The sequence below is a fragment of the Mesocricetus auratus genome, unplaced genomic scaffold (genome assembly GCF_017639785.1).
Source record: "Mesocricetus auratus isolate SY011 unplaced genomic scaffold, BCM_Maur_2.0 Super-Scaffold_100014, whole genome shotgun sequence".
Classification (NCBI taxonomy): Eukaryota; Metazoa; Chordata; class Mammalia; order Rodentia; family Cricetidae; genus Mesocricetus; species Mesocricetus auratus.
Genome location: NW_024429197.1, coordinates 9,782,572 through 9,805,153, shown reverse-complemented (window position 1 = coordinate 9,805,153; position 22,582 = coordinate 9,782,572). Strand labels below are relative to the sequence as shown.

The following is a 22,582-nucleotide window of genomic DNA, read 5'->3' as shown; positions in this document are numbered from 1 at the left end:
TTACAGGAGCATGGGTAAGAAAGGGGTGTTTACAGGAGCATTGACACCTTACCAGTGGCTACACTACTAAAGAAAATGTCTCCCTCCCTTTAGTGTGACTTTTCTGGAGGAAATGAAAACAATTATCTCCTCACCCTAGGTAGGAAACCAATGGTAGACCAAAGTCTGCATAAAATTAAACCAGCAACTGTTCTCCCAATGTACAGCTTGGTGAACCAATGAATTTATTGAGGTTATCTACAGGAGTGTGGGTGAGGGATTTCTTATCATAGCACAGATGACTCAAAAGCGGTCAACTACATTACTGGAAAGTCACCCCAATGGGTAATGACTCACAAAAACTGTATACTTGGAGTTCTTGCTGTACTTGCAGGCAGCCAGATAGGTCAGAAAGTCTCTTTTCTCCAGCAGCAGTCCTTACTGCTTATATCTGCTTGGAGAGGGGATTTTATGAATCTTATGTTTTAGAAAGTGAGACTTGTGAGTAGTTCAATGTTGGGCCCCAACCCCATGGGGTCTCTGTGAGTTGCTGGTCAGCCTACAAGTGCAACTTGTTTTCCAGTCCAAGTGCTTTCTGTTATCTAGTCCTGGCTTACTGTCCTAGCCTTGACCCTCTGACATCAATATCTAGCAGGAGGAAAACATGCTCTCTTCTACCTGGGGTTTTTCCACTATGCTGTAAACCTGTATATAAAGCTCCTCCCTCCTACAAGGGAGAGACCTGTTAGCACTTGCAATGAAGAATCACACACACACACACTCTCTCTCCTGGCAATAAAGGCAACACATGCATTCTCTTAGTACAGACAGCTGGACGTCTTGTCTCTCTTTTCCTGATACCTCGGAGTTGCTTGTGGTGCTGGCGCCGCAGTTCAAGACAGGGTTTCTCTGTATTGTTTTGGAGGCTGTCCTGGAACTCACTCTGTAGAACACTGGCCTCGAACTCACAGAGATCTGCCTGCCTCTGCCTCCCGAGTGCTGGGATTAAAGGCATGCGAAATTACTACAGAATAACCCTTCCTCATATCAACCTTCAACAGTATATGAATTCTTTAGGGAGGGGATTCAGACACATGAGCGTTTCCATCTTCCTTGTATAGGAGGCTGAAGGGTCAACTTTTGGCCAGATCTGCAGTTGTTATGAGCTCAAGAGTACAGCCACCAGGAGACTAGAGGGATGGCTCAGCGATAAGAGCATTTGTTGCTTTTGAAGAGGATCTGGGTTGGGGTCCCAGAACCCACCTGGCAGCTCACAATTGTCTGCTCCAGTGCCCCTTCTGGCCTCCCTGAGCACTGCACATAGGTGTTGCACCTGAACTAGTCAGGGTATCTATACTGTTTGTGTTTAGGGACACGAACACCTTGTAGGCAGGTAGTTCACTGCTGGCACTAGGATTTTCATTTAATAACCGCTTTTGGGAATAGTTTCCTACATCCAAATAGGTACATTTTTGTTTGTTTTACGAGACAGGGTTTCTTTGTATTGTTTTGAAGTCTATCCTGGAATTCACTCTGTAGACCAGGCTGGGCTCTAACTCACAGAGATCCTCCTGCCTGTGTTCTCCGAGTGCTGGGATTAAAAGCGTGCGCCGCCACCACCGCCCGGCCTAGGTATTGTTTTTATTGTATTTTTTAATTTAAATTTTTCTGTTAAAGATTTCTGTTTATGTGAGCTTCGCCTGCATGCATGTATGCGTACCACTTGTGTACCCGGTGCTGGTCGTCAGAAGAGCACTGAAACTGGAGTTACGGATGTGTGAGCCTTCTTGTAGCATGTAGGTGCTGGAAATGCAACCCAGGTACTCTGTAAGAGCAGCAAACACGCTTAATTGCTGACCCATCGCTTCATCTTTGTTTTCTCGAGACAGGATCTCTCTATGTAGCCCTGGCTGCTCTTGAACTCACAGAGATCCGCTTGCTTCCCAAGTGCTGGGATTAAAGGCGTGCGCCACCACATCCGGCTTTTTAAATTTTTATTTTAAGCCGGGCGTTGGTGGCGCACGCCTTTAATCCCAGCACTTGGGAGGCAGAGGCAGGCGGATCTCTGTGAGTTCGATGCCAGGCTGGACTACCAAGCGAGTTCCAGGACAGCCTCCAAAACAATACAGAGAAACCCTGTCTCGTAAAAACCAAAAAAAACAAAAAACAAAAAACTTTTATTTTAGATGCAATCTTGTTATGTCGCACTGGTTGGATTGGTACTATAAAGTCCGCTCCTACATCAAACTCCCGCCAGCCCTCCTGGCTCAGCCTCCGGGGTGCTGCACACTGGTTCCTCCTTAGATGGAGCCCTGGGCCAGCTCTCACTGAGGAATTTCCCATCGTCCCGAGGATCTGAACAAACGGTTTCCAAGAGCAGCAAAAACACAACTTACAGGACCAAACAGTCCCAGAATTCGCACCCTAGAAAAACTCCAGAATCCGAGACGTGGTGTTCTCGCGAGAGCGGACTCCAAACAATCATGTGACAGTCCAAGATGGCGATGCCCAGGGAGGTGGACGAAGAGTCGGCGGTGTACCTGGTGGTGAGTGGTATCCCCCCTGGGTTACGCTCGGCCCAGCTACGGAACTACTTTAGCCAGTTCCGGGAACAGCGCGGCGGGGGCTTCCTGTGTTTCCACTACCGACATCGGCCGGAGAAGGGCCCTCCGCAGGCGGCGGCTCCCGACACGGCCCGAGCCGCCCCGGACCCTGCTGCTGAGGATCCGGCTCTCGCCCAGACCACAGCCCCCGATGCCCGCGCTGTCCCCGGCCGGAACTCTGCTCCCGTCCAGACCCGCACCTGCTGCTGCATCGTCTCGGTGCGGGGAGTGGCGCAAGCTCAGCGGCTGCTTCGCATGTACTCTGGCCGCCGGTGGCTGGACTCTCAGGGGACGTGGCTCCCGGGCCGCTGTCTCATCCGCAGGCTGCGGCTACCCACTGAGGCTTCAGGTAAGAGGGAGGGAGAATGGACTGGACTCACAGGAACGGAGGCCCATTTCCTGGGTAGTGGAGATAGGTCAGACCTCTGCTTGCCACCGTTTTGGAGTTTTAAGTCAATTCTGGACAAAGCTGCACATTTTCAGCCTCAGCTTGCTACTTAGTGTCACTCAGGGACTTAAATGACAAAAACCAAAACAGGCCTTTATAGATGAGTTTCCATCTGAGGGGTTGATTTTTGTACTGGCAGGATTTCCCTAAAAAGAAATTTGGAGCCGGGTGGTGGTAGCCCACGCCGTTAACCCCAACACTTGGATCCTGGAGTTCAAGACCAGCCTGGTCTACAGAGCCAGTTCCAAGACAGCCAGGGCTACACAGAGAAACTCTGTCTCAAAGCAAATAAACATAAGCGTCTGGAAAACTGGCTCTGCAGAGGAAAGAATTAGCTCTAGAGAGCACGGGAGATCACTATTGGGCTTACGGTACCATGGGCAGCAGAAGGGGGCAGGGCACAAGAATGTGCATTCAGGAGGAAGCCAAGTTTTTCAAAATGCCAGATGAAGAAGTTTATACAATTGATTTTGAAACAATGGCAGATAGGAAACAGCTTTAAACTGAGATATATCTCTGACTTGAATATTACTAAAAGAAAGCTTTTAGGGTTTTAACATCTATTTCTGCTCCCCCAAGATCTAGGGCCCTTTCCCTTTAAGACCCGGAAGGAATTACAGAGTCGAAAGGCAGAGAATGAAGCTTTTACCCTAGCCGACCTAAGGCGGCTACCGGAGCTGAATCCACCAGTGCTGATGCCCAATGGCAACGTGGGCACGCCCCTGCGGGTCTTCCTGGACCTGATCCGGGCCTGCCGTCTGCCGCCTCGAATCATCACCCAGCTGCAGCTCCAGTTCCCCAAGACGGGCTCCTCCCGGCGCTATGGCAATGTGCCCTTCGAGTACGAGGACTCAGAGACTGTGGAGCAGGAGGAGCACGTGTACACTGCGGAGGGAGAGGAAATCCCCCAGGGAACCTGCTTGGAAGATCCACCAGCCTGCCTCTTGGATGAGCCTGAGGATGAGGATGAAAGGCGGCAAGAGGAGGAAGAAGAGTCTCATTCTGATGATGTGAGTATCGTAGGTGGCCGGGGCCGGGGCCGCAACTCATTTGGTAGAATGCTCACCCAGCGGGCACAAAACCCTGAGTTTGAAGCCCAGAGTGCATAAACCTGGCAGGATTTATTACACAACTGTAATCCCAGTACTAGGGGAGGTCGAGGCAGGAGGATCAGAAATTCAAGGTCATCTTTAGCTACATAGAGTTCAAATCCAGCCCAGGATACGTGAGACTGATTTAAAAACAAAATAAAACAACAACAACAACAAAAACCAAACCAGCCATTAGTACCATTTTCTTGTGACATGTATGATGGAGGTTCCTCCATGGAGTAGAAGCACTCCAGCAGTAAACATGAAACTCTGTTTATATTTTATGATGGGGGGACGGTGGCCAGGTTTTGATCAGATTTTCAAGTGTATTCTCTTAATACCCAGAAAGTACTGAAGGCTGTGGGAAAGCTCCTTTTCACAGATGGAAGGCAGTGAGCCAGAGATGTGTAGGAATCTACCTGGAAGTGTATCGGGAGGTAGGAGCAGAGTTAGGATGGGAGCCCAGTTCCTTCTCGAGGCTTCTCCAACCTCTGGGGTTTCATCAGGTATCTTAGTCCACCTCTATTCTGGCCTCAGTAGCCTCTCTAGTCTTAGCTTTGTTAGCAAAATAGACCTTTTTTTCATTTCTTTTCTCCATGGATCAAGTGGACCCGTTTGTTTGTTCTTTGTTTTGCCTCACTTGTGAGATGTCCCTGTAGCCCATGCTGACCCTCACTTTCCTCTTGCTTGTGAGATGTCCCCTGTAGCCCATGCTGACCATCACTTTCCTCTTGCTTGTGAGATGTCCCTGTAGCTCATGCTGACCATCACTTTCCTCTTGCTTGTGAGATGTCCCCTGTAGTCCATGCTGGCCATAACTTTCCTCTTGCTTGTGAGATGTCCCTGTAGCCCATGCTGACCCTCACTTTCCTCTTGCTTGTGAGATGTCCCTGTAGCCCATGCTGACCCTCACTTTCCCCTTGCTTGTGAGATGTCCCCTGTAGTCCATGCTGGCCATAACTTTCCTCTTGCTTGTGAGATGTCCCTGTAGCCCATGCTGGCCATAACTTTCCTCTTGCTTGTGAGATGTCCCCTGTAGTCCATGCTGACCATCACTTTCCTCTTGCTTGTGAGATGTCCCCTGTAGCCCATGCTGACCCTCACTTTCCCCTTGCTTGTGAGATGTCCCTGTAGTCCATGCTGACCATAACTTTCCTCTTGCTTGTGAGATGTCCCTGTAGCCCATGCTGGCCATCACTTTCCTCTTGCTTGTGAGATGTCCCCTGTAGCCCATGCTGACCCTCACTTTCCCCTTGCTTGTGAGATGTCCCTGTAGCCCATGCTGACCCTCACTTTCCCCTTGCTTGTGAGATGTCCCCTGTAGTCCATGCTGACCATAACTTTCCTCTTGCTTGTGAGATGTCCCTGTAGCCCATGCTGACCCTCACTTTCCTCTTGCTTGTGAGATGTCCCTGTAGCCCATGCTGACCATCACTTTCCCCTTGCTTGTGAGATGTCCCCTGTAGTCCATGCTGACCCTCACTTCCCTCTTGCACCTTCTGCAGCATTGGCTCCTGTGGCCTCTTGGGGTTTAACCAGGATAGGGTCCCCGGGGAGTCAAGCCAGAGTCATCTTGTGATTACACAAGTCCAGTTAAGTACACTGTAGTAAGAATTAGTGCTTAGGGCTAGAGAGATTGCTCAGTGGTTAAAAGCACTGGCTGCTCTTCCAGAGGACACAGGTTCAATTTTCCCAGCACTCACATGGCAACTCACTCCTGCAGTAACTCCAGTTCCAGGGGACCTGACGTTATTTTTATTTACTTTTTTTTTTTTTTTTTTTGGTTTTTCGAGACAGGGTTTCTCTGTGGCTTTGGAGGCTGTCCTGGAACTCACTTTGTAGACCAGGCTGGCCTCGAACTCACAGAGATCCGCCTGCCTCTGCCTCCCGAGGGCTGGGATTAAAGGCATGCGCCACCATACTTTTTTTTTTTTTTTTTTTATGAGACAGGGTTTCTCTGTATTGTTTTGGAGGCTGGGACCTGACGTTATTACACAGACATATGTGCAGGCAGAACACCAATGAACAAAAACTTAAAAAAAAATTTAATTAAAGACACCAAAAACCGGCGCACGCCTTTAATCACAGCACTCGGGAGGCAGAGGCAGGCAGATCTCTGTGAGTTGGAGGCCAGCCTGGTCTACAGAGTGAGTTCCAGGACAGCCTCCAAAACAATACAGAGAAACCCTGTCTTGAAAAACCAAAAAAAAAAAAAAAACACCAAAAACCAGTGCTCAATTCTAAAGACATTCTACGATCCATTTCCTGCCCTGGAAGAGGCTAAATTTTTAACCAAGAAAGAGCTTGGAAAGGCTGTGTGGGAAGATGGCCTGGGATTGCCTGCTGGTTCAATTGTTCTTGGCACAGTGTTGTGGGCAGCCTTACCTCTGACCTAGGTTCCCTCCTGTAAAATGGGAATAATGGCACTTACCTCACAGGGCCACTGGGATTATTCCAGGAACTCAATTATAGGGAGGGTCTGAGCAGCAGGAAATGCCACTTGGTCCTTGCCCTTGTCCCTTCTTCCGTGACATACCTGAGAAAGGCTTACGTGGTGTGTCCTGAGGAGCACACTAGTGAGGGGCTGTGCACTGCGTGGGCTTGTGTAGGCGGAGGTCTCAGCATGAGGGTTTGACCAGGCAGAGAAGTGAAAGGGGTGGAGGAGGAACTGTGGCCAGGAGCCCAGAACTAAGAGTGAGTTGGATATGAGAGGCTGAGGCCTGTCGGCAGGTGTCAGCCAAAGTTTTATTTATTTATTACATATACACCAGATTGAATTGCAGATGGTTGTGAGCCACCATGTGGTTGCTGGGAATTGAACTCAGGACCTCTGGAAGAGCAGTCAGTGCTCTTAACCTCTGAGCCATCTCTCCAGCCCCCAAAGTTTTAAGGTCTAAATGTGCTGCTTCTGGAGAAGCCTGAAGGTGTGGTGCTGGGGTTTAGGTCCCATGTCCCTGCTGGGCCCTGAAGCTCCTCCTCCTAGGCCTGAGGTCTGGAGGCAGACACGCAGGTCACTGACCCTCCCCGTCTCCCAGGACGATGACCGGTGTGAGGAGTGGGAGCGGCATGAAGCACTGCATGAGGACGTGACCAGGCAGGAGCGGACTTCCGAGCGGCTCTTCGAGGAGGAGATCGAGCTCAAGTGGGAGAAGGGTGGCTCTGGCCTGGTGTTCTACACCGACGCTCAGTTCTGGCAGGAGGAGGAAGGAGGTGAGGCTTGTGGTTACTGTGACCGACACTGGCAGTGGACTAACTTCTAAAGAGGAGAGGGCAGCTGGCTTTTATGCCTGTGGCGAGGCTCTACAGTGTGGTTGGAGTGCATGGTGCAGGCATCCTATTCACCTCATGGCTGGGATGCAAGGGAGAGAGAGGGAAGAAGAGACCAGATCCCATGGTCCCTTTTAATGTCACGCATGAAGCTCTACCTCTTAAAGTTCCCATTACTTCCCGCTGTGCCTGGGGCTGAGCCTTCAACACATGGGTTTTGTCGGGGATGTTTGGGATCTAGACCGTTAGGTTGGTACCTAGGCAAGACCTGTCAAACATAGTGGATATTCCCTGACAGTCTAAACAAAACTAGGAAATGGCTTCCATCATGTGTAAATGTGGACTAGTCATCCTATTTTGGAAGGAGGAATTGGGATAGAACCTGGAATGTTTGTCTAACAGTAGACTTAGCTCGAAGCCCAACGGGGAGTCATTGGGTGGACACAGAGCTTGGTGGTAGAGCACCTTTAACTTGTGCAAGGCCCTGGCTCTGGCCTAGCCCCAGAACCAAAGAACTCAGAGTCCTTAACCCTTGCTTTATCCCTGTAGATTTTGATGAGCAGACAGCCGATGACTGGGACGTGGACATGAGTGTCTACTATGACCAAGGTACTGGACAAGGGGTGGCAGTCCTGGGAGGAGCTTGTACCCTAGCCCTGTATGTTAGCCACACATAGTTGGCAGAGGTATGCTTGTTCTCAGTGTGCTCAAGAATGGTTCTAGAACCCCCTGCATACCAAAGTCTGCAGGTACTGTTACAAAATGGTATATAATTCTTTAGACCCACACACACATCCTCATCCATACTTTAAATAATCTCTCTCAAAAAAAGTTAGTAAATGCTGGGGTTACATCTCAAGGGTACTTTGCTAGAATATGTGAGGCCCTGGGTTCGATTCCAACGCCAGGAAAAAAAATTACCCACCAGCTGTGGTGGCGTACAGTTTGGAATCTGCACTGGGTAAGTGAGTGAGGCATGAAGATTGCTATAAGTCTGAGGTCAGCATGAGCAACAGAGCGAGATCTTATCTCAAAACCATCCGTAGATGTTTTACAGAAACTAATGAAATGTGAACACTATGCACATAGTGTTACCTAGGGAATAATGATGGGGTGGGAAGTCTGCGGGTTGGTACAGATGCAGTTATTTCCTGGTTAGTTTCAAAGTGGTTGGATCTGCAAGTGCAGAACCTGTAGAAGCAGGCTGACTATACTCATTATCTCTACCTGGGAGAACTCACTGCTTGCAGTTGAGTGCTGCTGGTGGGCAGACCCTGGGAACACCCCTCGGGGGTCTGGGTGAACAGGCTCTGAATAGAAGCTTGGCCTTTGATCAACTCATGGTTCTGAAAAGAAAAATGACCTGAACTTATTTATTTATTTTTTATTTTTTGGTTTTTCGAGACAGGGTTTCTCTGTGGCTTTGGAGGCTGTCCTGGAACTAGCTCTTGTAGACCAGGCTGGCCTCGAACTCACAGAGATCCGCCTGCCTCTGCTCCCAAGTGCTGGGATTAAAGGCGTACACCATCAACGCCCGGCCGACCTGAATTTATTTTGTTTCTGTGCGTTTTGTTTGTTTTGAGACAGAGTTTGTGTACCCCTAGCTGTACTGAAACTCAATATGTAGACTGGTCTGGCTGCTATTTTTTTGATAAAGATTTTTAAAATTTATTTATTTTGGTGTTTTGAGATAGGATCTCATTATGTAGCTCTATAGAGCTATATTACTATGTAGACCAGACTGGCCTCTAGCTCACCGAGATCCACGTGCCTCTGCCTCCTAAATGCTGGGATTAAAGGTGTACACCACCACACTCAACTAAGATTTATTATTTTTATTATGTGTATGTGTGTTTTGCCTGCATGTAAGTATAACATGTGCCTGGTACCTGTGGAGTGCAGAAGAGGGCATCAGATTACCTGGAATTGAAGTTACAGTTGTAAGCTGCCCTATACGGGCTGAGAAATGAATCCAGGTCCTATAGAGAATCAGTACACACTCTTAACTGCTAAGCCATCTCTAGCTCCCAGGAACCTGCTTCTGATTTCATCTCTCTGTTCTGTGACTTTTCTGCACTGCCCCTCACCCATACGGTGAGAACTGTGGTTTCTGTTCCTCCTGTGTGTGTGTTCCCAGTCTCATAAGGGAGATTACAGGACATTATGGAAATGAATCAGTAAGTCTTATGAGGGGCTCCAGATATCTCATCCTCCTGGTGAGAGCGGCCTTTTCATAAAATGGGTTATGTTCCTCAGATGGTGGAGACAAAGACGCCCGTGACTCTGTCCAGATGCGCTTAGAGCAGAGACTCCGTAATGGCCAAGAAGATGGCTCTGTGATAGGACGCCACGTGGGCACTTTTGAGCGCCACACCAAGGTGAGTGGTGCCCAGTCCACTGACACTTTCCCTGTGTTTCTTCTCCAAGAACCCTGCCTCCCTCTCCCTTTCTTCTCTTTCCTTCCCTTCCCTCCATCCCTCTCCCCTCCCTCTATCCCTTACTTCCGTCTCCATATGTAGCCCAGCCTGACCTTGAACTCACATCCTGCCTCTGCCTCCCCAGCAATGGGACATGCACCACACTGTCAAACTTAAACCACCTTTCTTAATTCTCACCGCCTCCTTTGACAGGGCATTGGTCGGAAGGTGATGGAGCGCCAAGGCTGGGCTGAAGGCCAGGGCCTGGGTAGTAGGTGCTCCGGGGTGCCTGAGGCCCTGGACGGTGAAGGCCAGAACCCCAGATGCAAGCGTGGATTGGGGTAAGTGCATCCCTAAGGACTCCTTAGGGTCATAATCCAGCCTTGATGCTGTTTGGTTTCTCTCTTCCCATTGCTTTTGGGAGTGCATGCTGGGTACCCATAGGAGATGACTTTGTGGCAGGAGTAGAAGAAATAGATACTGTTCTTTTGTTCATGTTACAACTTAAAAGGATCACGGATCCCCCAGGAGGTCATTTCATCGAGTCTGTGTTTGGGCTTGATAAGGGAGTCATTCCACTGTGTGGATGAAAATTCCAAAGCTCCTTGTAGTTGACACAGACTGTCTCCAGAAGTTGGAGAGCAGAATTGCAGATACATACTTTGTCTTTGGTGCTGGGGGTGTGGCTCAGGGATGAGTGTTTGCCTGGCCCTGGGTTCAAACCCTATCTGCACAAGACAGTTGTGTGTTACAGGACAAACCAGATATGTAGTGGTTAGTGGAGTCCCTTGCCCTGTTTTATCCAGGTACCATGGAGAGAAACTACAGCCATTTGGGCAACTGAAGAGGCCCCGAGGAAGTGGCTTGGGGCTCATTTCCACAATCTACGATGAGCCTCTTTCCCAAGACAAGATGGAGTCCTTGCTCCGACGCCAACCACCCACCAGCATGAAGTTTCGGACAGATATGACTTTTGTAAGGGGTTCCAGCTGTGCCTTGGAGAGACCCTCGGAGCCTGAGTAAGGCTAGGTTCTTGGTTAGGGTCACTCATCTACAGAAAAACAGCCCGGGTCTTGCCTTGTGGGCCTCTGAAGCCGTCCAGAGCCTAGGAGTCTGCACAGCAGGATCGTGTGCTCAGGCCTGGGCATGCCTGTCTCTTCTCTACCTCAAAGATGACTTCAGAAAAAACCCTCCCTCTCCTGGGGTGGTCTCCGAACCCTAGGCCTTGTTTGGGCTCGCCCCAGAACTTGGAAGATCTGGACTGCCTGTGGCTCGTGTTTGGGGGGTCTGAAGGAGGACGTCGTGAGGCCAAAGAAAGGAAAGGGACTTGAGAACTGGTCCAGAGAGGGTCGGGCGGTCCCTCACCACCTCTACCCTCTGCTGGGGGCGGGTCTGCGAGAATAAACGAGTTTAGAATGGACCCAGCCTGGAAGTCTGCCTTAGAGAAGCCAGGGAAATCCTGAGACAGACTGCGGGAGGAACGCGGCTGCGTAGCCACAACTCCGCTGCCGGCGTGTGGGCGGGACTTCCTCCTAGACAATTTCCGGCGAGGTCCGGAAGTCGGAGCTTTTCCCTTCCTTGCCGGTTAGTTTGGGTCTCCTTGTTTTAGTTCGAGAGGCGCCTGTGGGCTGCCCTGCTCCACCCATGGCGGGGGCCGCACCGCCCACGGCCTTCGGGCAGGCGGTGATCGGGCCCCCGGGCTCGGGGAAGACCACGTACTGCCTGGGCATGAGTGAGTTCCTGCGCGCGCTCGGCCGGCGCGTGGCGGTCGTGAACCTGGACCCCGCCAACGAAGGGCTGCCTTATGAGTGTGCCGTGGACGTGGGCGAGCTGGTGGGGCTGGGCGACGTGATGGACGCGCTGCGCCTGGGGCCCAACGGTGGCCTGCTCTACTGCATGGAGTACCTGGAAGCCAACCTGGACTGGCTGCGCGCCAAGCTCGAGCCCCTCCGAGGCCACTACTTTATCTTCGACTGCCCCGGCCAGGTGGAGCTCTGCACGCACCATGCCGCCCTTCGCAGCATCTTCTCCCAGATGGCACAGTGGGACCTCAGGGTGCGTCTCCGCTCAGGCAGGCCCATTATGCAGATTGTATCCCTGAGACAGCGAAGCTGACAGGTGCCACCACTCCCCCAAGTCACTCAGCAAGATAGGGGTTGAGTTGAGTTTGGAGCAGAACTAAAGTCTCTGAGTTAGAGCTTTAGTTCTGCCACTAATCTCTGTGTGATCTGGGAAAGTTCTCACTTAACTCAGTTTTGTCATCTCTAAACAACGTGTTCTCAGTTGGGGATTTAAAAAAAAACAGTGGAAGTGATTACATAGGAAGTGGCCCGGCAATCGTTGGTGTGCAGAAAGAGTGGGGAGGCAGGCGTGTAATGTGAACCTGTTTGCCGCTACAGGGCTCTCTGCAAGATACTTTGTAAGAGGGATTGGAGATTTAGCTCAACGGTAGAGATCCTGCCTAGCAAACAGAGGCGACAGGCCCTGGATTTGGTCCCCAGCATAGTAGATTAAAAAAAAAAAAGTCTCGTGTTTTCCGGGAGGAAGACATTAGAATTAAATTTATTATTAGGATTAAATACAAGAGCCAGAGGAAGAGGCACATGCCTGTAAGCAGCACTTGGCGCGTGGAGGCAGGAAGATCATGAGTTTCAGGCCGCAAAACCCTGTTGCAAGCACGTACAGCTGGGAGACACACAGAACACAGCTGGGGAAGGCCTGAGCCGCCAGTCTCACGATGGGGCGTGGCCCGAAGTCCCCCACTCTCGGCCTTCCCGCTCATCCTGTGTCTTCCGCTCACAGCTGACAGCTGTCCACCTCGTGGATTCTCACTACTGCACAGACCCAGCCAAGTTCATCTCAGTACTGTGCACCTCCCTGGCCACCATGCTGCACGTGGAGCTGCCCCATGTCAACCTCCTCTCCAAGATGGACCTCATTGAGCACTATGGGAAGCTGGGTAAGAGCCCCTGCTTGGAGCTTGAAGGGAGCTGCCTCCCTGTGCTCCCGACTTCTGGCCCTTTATTTTCTGCATCGCTGTGCCAGATACTGCAGTAGATTTAGAGATTGCAGGCGGGTGCTATAGAGCGATTGAAAGCAAGGTAGTAGGGCAGCGACGAGGAAGGGGATAACTGCTCACTGTTCTGAAGCCATGGTACCTGACACTTGGGTGGTGAGGAGCCCGCTGGGGGGCTGTTCCAGCCAATCTAGTAAGGGCAAAAGCTTTGCCGTAGTTTGAACTGCTGTAGTGAAACTACCACCCACCGATGTCCAAACAGCAGACATTCCTCTGTATTTTAGAGGTTGGAAACCCTTAAGATGGAGGCATGGGTAGGCCCAGCGTCTGGCGGAAGACTGCTGACTTACGCCTGCATCCTCGCATGGCAGGAAGCAGGGAAGATGGCGGGAGTTGGGTGGTGTCTCAATGACCAGCATTTTTTTCCTGCCAAATTATTCTTCTGCTGGGTTAATGACATCAACTCCTTAAAATCTGAAGCCATAAAGAACCCAAGAGAGAAAGCTGACGTGCCTAGTATATGAGCAGGGAGGGAGGCTGGGAGATGACATGGAAGTGACCTTGCCTAGTCAGGACATGGAGGGATGTCAGCCCAGAGTCCACTCATCTTTGCGGGTGACTTCCCAAGGAGCCCAAATTTCTTATTGGGAAGCTATTCAGAGAACCAAACCAGATGTTACAGCGACTATTTTTGTCTCTTCATCTTACTTGATGTCCTGGGAAGGGAAGGTGGCTTACCCAAGAGGCCTTGCTGCTGAACTAAACAGCGATTCAGTTTGACCAGCATTTACAAAGTCCTTCCAGTTTGTATGCTAGGACCCTGGGGTATGACCAAGCTTCATGGCACAGGGACTAAGCATAGTTCTCAGTGCTGTACACTAGTATGATCATTAGTTGTTTCTGTATGCAAGGCAGGGGCAGGGTTTATACACTTTTGTTCTTACAACCCCCCACAAGGTAGATAGATGCCTCTGTCCACATGGCTGCCTAATAAATGGTAGATGAAATCAAGCATTGTAGCCAGGTGTGATGGCGTGTGTCTATAACCCCAGCGCTTGGGAGATGAAGACAGGAGGATCAGGTGTAAAAGGCCAGCCTGGGTTAAGTGAGACCTCTGGAAAGGAAAGAAGGAATCAGGTGCTTTGCTTTTTGTGATACCGGGATAGACCCTGGAGCTCCACCCCTGCTAGGTATACATTCTACCCTTCAGAAGCAGAAAACGCCCCAGCCCTCTTTTTTTTTCTTTAAGATTAATTTTAGGCCAGGCTGTGGTGGCACACACCTTTAATCCCAGCACTCAGAAGGCAGAAACGGGGATCTCTGTGAGATGGAGGCCAGCCTATTCTACATAGTTCCAGAACAGCCAGAGCAACATAGTGAGACCCTGACTGAAAAGTTTCTGTGTGTTGTGTGATTGCATGTCACATATATGTGGCATATGTGTACCCAAGGGAGCCAGAAGAGGTCATTTGGTCTTCTGGAGATGAAATTGCAGGCAGCTGTGAGCCTCCTATGTGGACATTGGAAACTGAACTTAGGTCCTTTGGAAGAGTAGCAAGCACTGTTAACCTCTCAAGCCCCTCCCTTTAAATTAAACGTCTTCATTTATGGGGGGCACATGTTTGTGTGGAGATCCGGGGCAACTTGTGTGAATCGATTATCTCCTTGTGTGAATCGATGATCTCCTGCTGTGCGGCTCCCCAGGGTACCTTGGGTTGTTAGGATTGGCTCCAAATGTTGGTGTCCACTGAGCAATCTCATAGGCCTTCTTTCATTTTGATTAGGGTCTCCCGAAATTGCCCAGATTGACCTTAAATTTACTCTGTGGTCTCGGCTACCTTGAGCTTCCAGCACTTGTGCTCAGCTGCCTTATATCTGAGATTGTCAGTCTCTGCCACCAGACCAAGTGACACCACTTCACTGCACCGCACATATCTTAGTGAATGTAAATAATGGAAGTCAGTGTGACACTCAGGCCTGTAATCTCAGCACACAGGAATCTGAGGTAGGAGAACCACTATGAACGCTGGCTGGGCAGCTACATAGTGAGTAGCAGGCCAGCAATGACAGACAAGCAAGATAAAGCCCCAGGCTTTGGGTCTGTCTTGTCTCAGTGCTAGGGACAGAATCCAGTACCTCACTTATGCCAGGCAAGTGCTCCATGCTGAACTCTTCCTCACGTCCGGTTATGGTTTTGTTTTTCCCAGAGCTGAGGACCAAACCCAGGGCCTTGTGGGTGAGTGCTCTGCCATTGAACTAAATCCACACCCCGGTTATGCTTTTTAATCCCCCTTTGGGTGCTAGGAATAGAACCGGGCCCTTAAGGATGCTAAACATGTGCGGGGCTACGGCTCAACCCCTCCAGTCTTCCGTTTTTAGCCTAATGTCAGCGGCTCTAACTCCAGTTTCTCTCCTTAGCCTTCAACCTGGACTACTACACAGAAGTCCTGGACCTCTCCTACCTGCTTGAGCACCTGGCGTCTGACCGGTTCTTCAGTAACTACCGTCAGCTCAATGAGAAGCTAGTGCAGCTCATCGAAGACTACAGTCTGGTCTCCTTTATCCCTCTGAACATCCAGGTATTGGATAGGAAGAGATCTCTTCCCTGTGGCTATAGCTCTGACACGCCAGGGACATAGAAAGATGTGGTGGCCGGGCGTTGGTGGTGCACGCCTTTAACCCCAGCACTGGGGAGGCAGAGGCAGGCAGATCTCTGTAAGTTCGAGACCAGCCTGGACTACCAAGCGAGTTCCAGGACAGCCTCCAAAGCCACAGAGAAACCCTGTCTCGAAAAACCAAAAAAAGAAAAAAAGAAAAAAAAAAAAGATGTGATGGCTCCACTGATGTCTGTGCTCTGGGCCTGCCCTTGGCTTGGGAGCAGTGGGAGCATAATCTCAGTAAAAAGCATAGACTGTAGTCCTGTGAGTCTGAATCACCAGGTCCGCTTTGCGCATGCTCTCTCCTAAGTGTGCATGAACATGAGTGAGTTCAGAGAGTCACAGCAAGGAGTTGACCCAGGACCAAGGGGACAGATTTTTGGGTCCATTTCGCAGTGTGACTATGTGTAGTTTGCAAAGCGGCACCCAACCTCTGTGCGTTTTGCTTGCGGCAGAGATAACCCGGGAGATATGGTAATCCTAGATTCATTTCTGCGGTGGGGGACTTGAGCTAACTTGGCTTTCCCTCTAACAGCACACTTGTCTCCTGTATGAGAAGGAGAGTGTGCCGTGCCAGCCACCATTGTGAAGGCTTTCTCTGCTAACACTGTACTGAGAGCCGAGCGTGCCTTAGTTTGGTCTGTATACTTCATTGAGATATATGGACTGTTCTCACTGTTGTATATGGATGAAGAAACAATTATGAGCCAAATAACATACGTATTTGTAGGGTGCCTCCCTGACACTGAACATACCTTGCTCTTCACTGCCATTTGACCCTAAAGGTTGCTTGGCCCAGTAAGAGCAGTGAGACAGTTATTCTAGGATGGTAGGGGTGCTACCATAGGAGAAAACCCTAGGCAGGGACTGCATGAAGGAGCTGTTTTCTTCTGATCTGGGCAGTTGTCTGGTTAGCCGGCCCCCAGGGGAGGGATCTCTTCTAGGCCAAGGATGGTGTATATGGAATTGTCATGGGAGGAGTCAGAGGAGAGTTGGGTGTGGCCTCACTCAGCTCTCCACACTTGATTCACTCACTTCTCTTCTCTGCTCAGGACAAGGACAGCATCCAGCGAGTCCTCCAGGCTGTGGATAAAGCCAACGGCTACTGTTTTGGGATTCAAGAGCAGCGAAGCCTGGAGGCCATGATGTCTGCTGCTATGGGAGCTGACTTTCATTTCTCCTCGTATCCTTGGGGGGCATGGGAAGGGACAACAGAAGAGTCGCAGACACAGAAGCTAGGAAAGAAAGGGCGCTGGGAGAAGAGCCAGGCTTCAGTTTGCCTGGTGTATTATGTGACAAGGGGAAGGAGATGTGGCTGGCAGTGGAGGGCTGAGGGGCCAGCCCAGGGTAGGATGCTTGTCCTACTGCCATGAGTCCCAGCACCAAAGTGGGGGAAGTGTGTGTAGATGGCAGCTCAGGGGTAAGGACTGATTTATTTTGGTGTTTTGAGGCAGGGTTTCTCTGCCCCTAGCTGGCCTGTAACCCCGTGTAGTGCAGGCTAGTCTTTTTTTTTGTTTTTGTTTTACGAGACAGGGTTTCTCTGTATTGTTTTGGAGGCTGCGCCACCACCGCCCGGCACAGGCTAGTCTTAAAGTCTTGATTTTCCTCCAGCTGATGCACCGTTTAGGAGAACCCCTGTATGTGTGGAAAATGCACTTCCTGTGTGTAAGTAGGGGATGCAGAGAGTTTTTTTTGTTTTGTTTTTTCACTTGTTTGTTTTTGGTTTAGCCAGAGAATTCTTAAAGTCTTGCTAGTTAAAGCATGTAGTGAAGTAGAAAAGAGGAGCCCTGCCTGAAGTCATTCCTGTAAACCAGTACTTGGGAAACTGAGGCAGGAAGATCATCAGAAGCTTGAGGCCAGCCTGGGCTACAAAGTAAGATCCTATCTCAAAAAAACAAGTGAGGCTGAGCAGTGGTGGCCACACCTTTAATCCCAGCACTTGGGAGGCAGAGGCAGGTGGATCTCTGTGAGTTCGAGGCCAGCCTGGTCTACAAAGTGAGTTCCAGGACAGCCTCCAAAGCTACAGAGAAACCCTGTCTAGAAAAACCAAAAAAAAAAAAGAAAAAAGAAAAACCAAATAATGTTAATAACAACAACAAAAGAGAAGACTAGAGAAAGGTATGTGGGTTAGAAAATATGGAGGAGGTAAGGTAGAACAGCTAGTGACAGAGGTCGTGGTGGAGAGGACAGGTTTGTCTTTAGAAGGGATGCGCTGGGTCTTAGGGCACCACTGTGCAGATGGCAGCTGGGCTTTTGGTCTTTGCTTTTGACCCAGTTGTGTGATCCTTGGGTCAGAAGCTGTGCAAGAGGCAGGAAGGGAAAGGCCTGATCCTTTAGGTCAATAGCCTCAAAGACGGAGCATTTGCCCAGGGTGCTAGAGACGGGAATTCCAGGCTCAGGTGGAGTCGGATGGAGGTGTTAGGCCCTGGAGAACGGGTGACTACAGTGGTGGCAGCAGAGCATGGCGTCCCCGTGGGGTGAGTGGACCAAGGAGATGACTCGTGTAGCTGGTGTTAGTGATGTCTGGTCTTTCCCTTTTGTGAATTGACCTCCATCCTGTCCCAGAGGGAGGGAGGAGAGAGCCTGTGGCCCAAGCAGAGTCGGAGTCTTTGCCTTGGTAAGAAAAGGAAAGTAGCAGTAGTTACTGCAGCAGTTGGTGCCAGGTGTAGAGGAGGACTCCTCATTTTATGGTCACAGCTCTCATGTGACTTCAGAAGAGGAAAAGGAAGGGGCAGGATCTGAACACCCTGGTCTGTCCCTAGAGCACATGCCACACACGCTGGAGGGCTAGCGCTCCCTGATCCTTGGGTATAGGCAGAGTGGGGAAGAAACAGGAGCCCCAGGGAAGGAATGCCTGAATGCGGCTCACATCCATCTGTGGGAACTAGGACAGACACAGATGGGTTTGGGTGATGGTCCTCAGTAGAGGTCAGATCCTGCCTGGGCCAGGCCTCCATCTCCTGCCTGTGATCTAAGCCTTGACACACCTTCCCTCCCGCAGCACTCTGGGCATCCAAGAGAAGTACTTAGCATCGTCGGACCAGACAACAGAGCAGGAAGCCATGCAGCTGTAACAGCTGGGACTGGGCGACGGGCAGCTGGGTACTGACCAAAAGCTGTATCCAGCCAGAGCAGAAACTGGGGGGAAGCATCCATCCCTGCTGAGGACTTCTGGATAAGAAGCCAGACATAGCACCGTCATCGGTGTTTTTAAACTCAGCCCTGCCACCACGAAATGCTGCCTAAGTTGCGGACTGCCTCTACTTGGGCTGTGGTGGGATGGGATGTGATATGAAATGATTTTCTACTTTTGTGTGCTTCAAACTTGTCCTCAACCCTTGGGAACCAAGGGTTTGGAGCAGAACAAAGGAATGTCCCTGTCCCTGCAAATAGTTCTATTTCTCTCTTTGTTTTGTTTTTAATTATGTTTATTTAGTGTTTGTGCACGAGCGTGTGAGTGGGCAGGCATGCGAATGGGGGTGGTGGTAGGTGGGTGAGATGGTTCTCTCCTGGATTCTGGGGTTGAACTCATGTTATGGGACTTGGTGACAGGTTCCTTTACCTGCAGAGCCATCTCAGCAGCCCCATGTGTACACAACTCTCCTCCTGTGATTTGTTGGTTCTTCAGTGCTAACAGCTTTAAGCTCAGGCATCTGCAAGTGCCTCTTCCTAGCCAGACCTTATTTAATATTTTCTTTATTTTTATCCTATGATTTTTGTGGTTTTATTCTGGTTTTGCCTAATATTATTCAAAGCTTGAAAGATTAGCCAGGCAGTGGTTTTAATCCCAGCTTGTGGAAGGCAGAGGAAGGTGGATCTCCTGAGTTTAAGGCCAGGCCAGACTGGTCCACAGAGCTAGTTCCAGGGCTATACAGAGAACCCTGTCTTGAAAAAAAAAAAAAAAGGAGTAACATAAGGCATAAGGTAGGCTGGCAACTAGCTCAGTGGCAGCTAGCATGCACAAGATGCCAGAGCGCTGCCAAAAAATAAAGATTACTTCAAAAACAGAGTTATTTTAATCCCAACACTTGAGATGTGGAGGCAGCAAGATCAGGAGTTGAAGGCTACCTTGGCTATATAGTGAGTTTCAGGGGCTATATGAAGCCCTGTGTCTAAAGATTTGTGCAAAGTGATTTGTTTAAGGAAAATATTTAATGTATACTAGGAGACACCTGGGGGGGAGGTGCTGCAGTTGGCATTTTCAGCCAGTAGGTGGCACAGTAGACTTGGTTTTTCCCTTAACATGAGGAAGATCCTGATGGCCAAGGGATAGCTACACATATATGGGACTTGGCATTTTACAAAGAGCCTGCACACATAGGGTCCTCACGTGGCTCTTACAGCAACCCAGAGAGAGACAAGGTAGAAATGTCACTAGCCTGGCTCCCTCTTAGCTTACTTTGCTGACTCTGGGGTTTCCCTCCCCTCTTGGGTCTATGTACAGATGAAAAGGTACAGCCATCATCGTGTGGAGTCCATAGTTAGACAAGAGGGAAAGTTGAGACATCTGTACATGTCTGTGTGTGTGTGTGTGTGTGTGTGTGTGTGTGTGTGTGTGTGTGTGCTTGTACGTGTCTTATGAGTACCAGTTGAATCGATGGTGGGTTTCCGCTTTGGACAGTGGGAAAATGCAGTTTAGTAGAGTTGTTGGGAGGTGGCAGGGAGACAGACAGCTCGTCTTCGCTTCCCAGTGTGGTCAGCCATAGCAGAGAGCGGAAGAGGGGCAGCCGGCCTCAGCTCCCACGCCTGACTGTGGAGATCTAATAACCGGGTGCTGTCTCCCCAGCCTCTTTCATCTGAAGAGTTCAAAGTGCCTCACCCCTATTAATGCCCTGCACAGTAGGTGGGGAGTACCAACAGAGCAGTCCAGGGAAACTGAGGCCAGGAGGCACAGCCTGGGGTTTGCTGTGAGTCACCCGTGGGGCCTGGAGCCCAGGAACCCTGACGCCCAGGCTGCGGGCAGGTGCCTTCCTAGGTGTATGGCAGGGTGGGTTCTGTGCTTTTGAAAAGCGCCAGTAGCTGTACTCGTGGGTTGTAAAGCTTGCCCATTACAGCCCTAAATCACCAGAACAAACCACATGCAGGGGTTGAAGGCATCATCTCAGCTTTACAGCTCGCCCATGCTCCTCAGCGTGCTCTTATTGTGTTCCTAGAGTGGAGGTGGGGAGCCAGCTACAACTTATTTTGAGACTTTGCTGTGACAGCAAGCATTTTCTTTTTCAATAAATTGAAGTGGTTCTCATCCAAGTTCCATTGCGTACAGTTGTATAGTCCCAGTAGATGGAGGTGGAAGGATCAGATGGTCTGGGTCAGCTTTTGCTACCTACCAAGTTCAAGGCTAGCCTGGGCTACGTGAGAGCTGTCTCAAACATACAAACATGAAGTTTCTGTTTTTTGTTCAAGACAGGGGCTTTCTATGTAGTCCCAGTTGTCCTGGAACTCCCTCTGAGGACGAGGCTGGCATGACCTCAAACTCAGAGATCCACCTGCCACTACCTGGCTACAAAAGGAGTTTCCAGTCTGTTACTGATAAGACAAGCATTCAATACAGGAAGGGAAGGATGGTGGTTGTGCCCATAATCCTTCAGGGTCTAATGGATCTGAGTTCCAAGACAACCAGGGCCACATATGCGATCCTGTCTCAGGACAAACAAAAAACTAGAAAGGGAGAGTTTCCATCCTTTCTCAAGAGGGGCTTCAGCCCACCCCAGTACCAAGGCCCCAGGTTGGACCTCTTTTACACCTGGCGATCAAGCCCTGTCGTACCCCAGGTGCCCACCCCAGGTTCCTGCCCTGCTTAGGCAGAGTAAGGCCTAGCTCTTTGGCATCACTCCTAACAGGGTTTGTGCTCTGTCTTGTTTTCAGTCCTAATCCCTCTCTTCCAGCCAGGGAGCCGCTACAACTCCAGAAACACAGGCTATTAAGAAAGGGGTTATAGCCAGGTGGCGGTGGCACACGTGTTTTAATCCCAGCACTCCTGAGGCAGAGCCAGGCAGATGTGTGTGAGTTTGAGGCCAGAATGGTCTACAAAGCAAGTTCTAGGACAACCAGAGCTGTTACACAGAGAAACAAAACCCAGTCTCCAAAAACAACAAAAACAATGAGGGTGTGATGGCTGTAACTTCAGCACTTGGGAGCAGAGGCTGGAGGATCAGAAATTCACGGTCAGCCTCAGCTACATTCAAGTTCAAGGACAGCCTGGACTATAGGAGACAGTACCTCAACATAATTGAAGGATGTAGAGATGGCTCAGCAAGTTAGAGCATGTCCTGGGAGTCTGCACAGATGGCTCAGTTAAGAGCACTGGCTGCTCTTCCAGAGGACCCAGGTTCAATCCCAGCACCTACATGGCCGCTTGCAAACATCTGTAACTCCAGTTCCAGGGGATCTGGTACCCTCATACAGACATACATAAAAATAAATTATTACAAACAAACAAAAAACACATACTAGAAGATCCAAAATCAGTTTCTACCTGACAACCATCTCTTAATTCCAACTCCGGGGGAATCAACTCCCTCTTCTGGTCTCTATAGGTACTACATTCAGGTGGTGTGCTTTTATATTCATGCAGGCCAACATTTATACACATATAAACAAAGGTTTCAAAAATGATATAGGGCTGGGCGTTGGTGGCACACGCCTTTAGTCCAAGCACAGAGATTCGCCTGCCTCTGCCTCCCAAGTGCTTGGAATTAAGAGATGGTTGCCAGGTAGAAACTGAATTTGGATCTTTTAGTATGTGTTTTTTGTTTGTAATAATCTGTTTTTATTTTATGTGCATTGGTGTTTTGCCTACATGTCTCGAACTAACAGAGATCCTCCTGTCTCTGCCTCCCGAGTGCTAGGGTTAAAGGCGTGTGTCACCAATGCCCCGATAGCAGTATGCACTTTTTAACCCTGGACCTATCTCTAACCTATCTCTAGCCTTTTTTTTTTTTTTTTGTGGTTTTGTTTTTCGAGACAGGGTTTCTCTGTGGCTTTGGAGGCTGTCCTGGAACTCGCTCTGTAGACCAGGATGGCCTCAAACTCACAGAGATCCGCCTGCCTCTGCCTCCCGAGTGCTGGGATTAAAGGCGTGCGCCACCAACGCCTGGTTTCCTT

The 22,582-nt window shown here is 50.0% G+C and overlaps 2 protein-coding genes across 2 annotated transcripts; both read left to right on the top strand.

The window, feature by feature from the left end:
- The first annotated feature begins 2,451 nt into the window (after positions 1–2,451).
- On the top strand, positions 2,452–11,225 carry Gpatch3 (G-patch domain containing 3). Its single transcript, XM_005079561.4, has 7 exons — positions 2,452–2,931; positions 3,610–4,040; positions 7,157–7,331; positions 7,938–7,997; positions 9,645–9,766; positions 10,019–10,146; positions 10,612–11,225. The coding sequence occupies exons 1-7, from the start codon at positions 2,478–2,480 to the stop codon at positions 10,826–10,828; spliced, it is 1,587 nt and encodes a 528-aa protein (XP_005079618.1). The 5' UTR covers positions 2,452–2,477; the 3' UTR covers positions 10,829–11,225.
- Positions 11,226–11,306: 81 nt separating this feature from the next.
- Gpn2 (GPN-loop GTPase 2) lies at positions 11,307–18,868 on the top strand. Its single transcript, XM_005079563.4, has 5 exons — positions 11,307–11,860; positions 12,608–12,764; positions 15,240–15,400; positions 16,531–16,661; positions 18,480–18,868. The coding sequence occupies exons 1-5, from the start codon at positions 11,450–11,452 to the stop codon at positions 18,550–18,552; spliced, it is 933 nt and encodes a 310-aa protein (XP_005079620.1). The 5' UTR covers positions 11,307–11,449; the 3' UTR covers positions 18,553–18,868.
- The last annotated feature ends 3,714 nt before the right edge of the window (positions 18,869–22,582 follow it).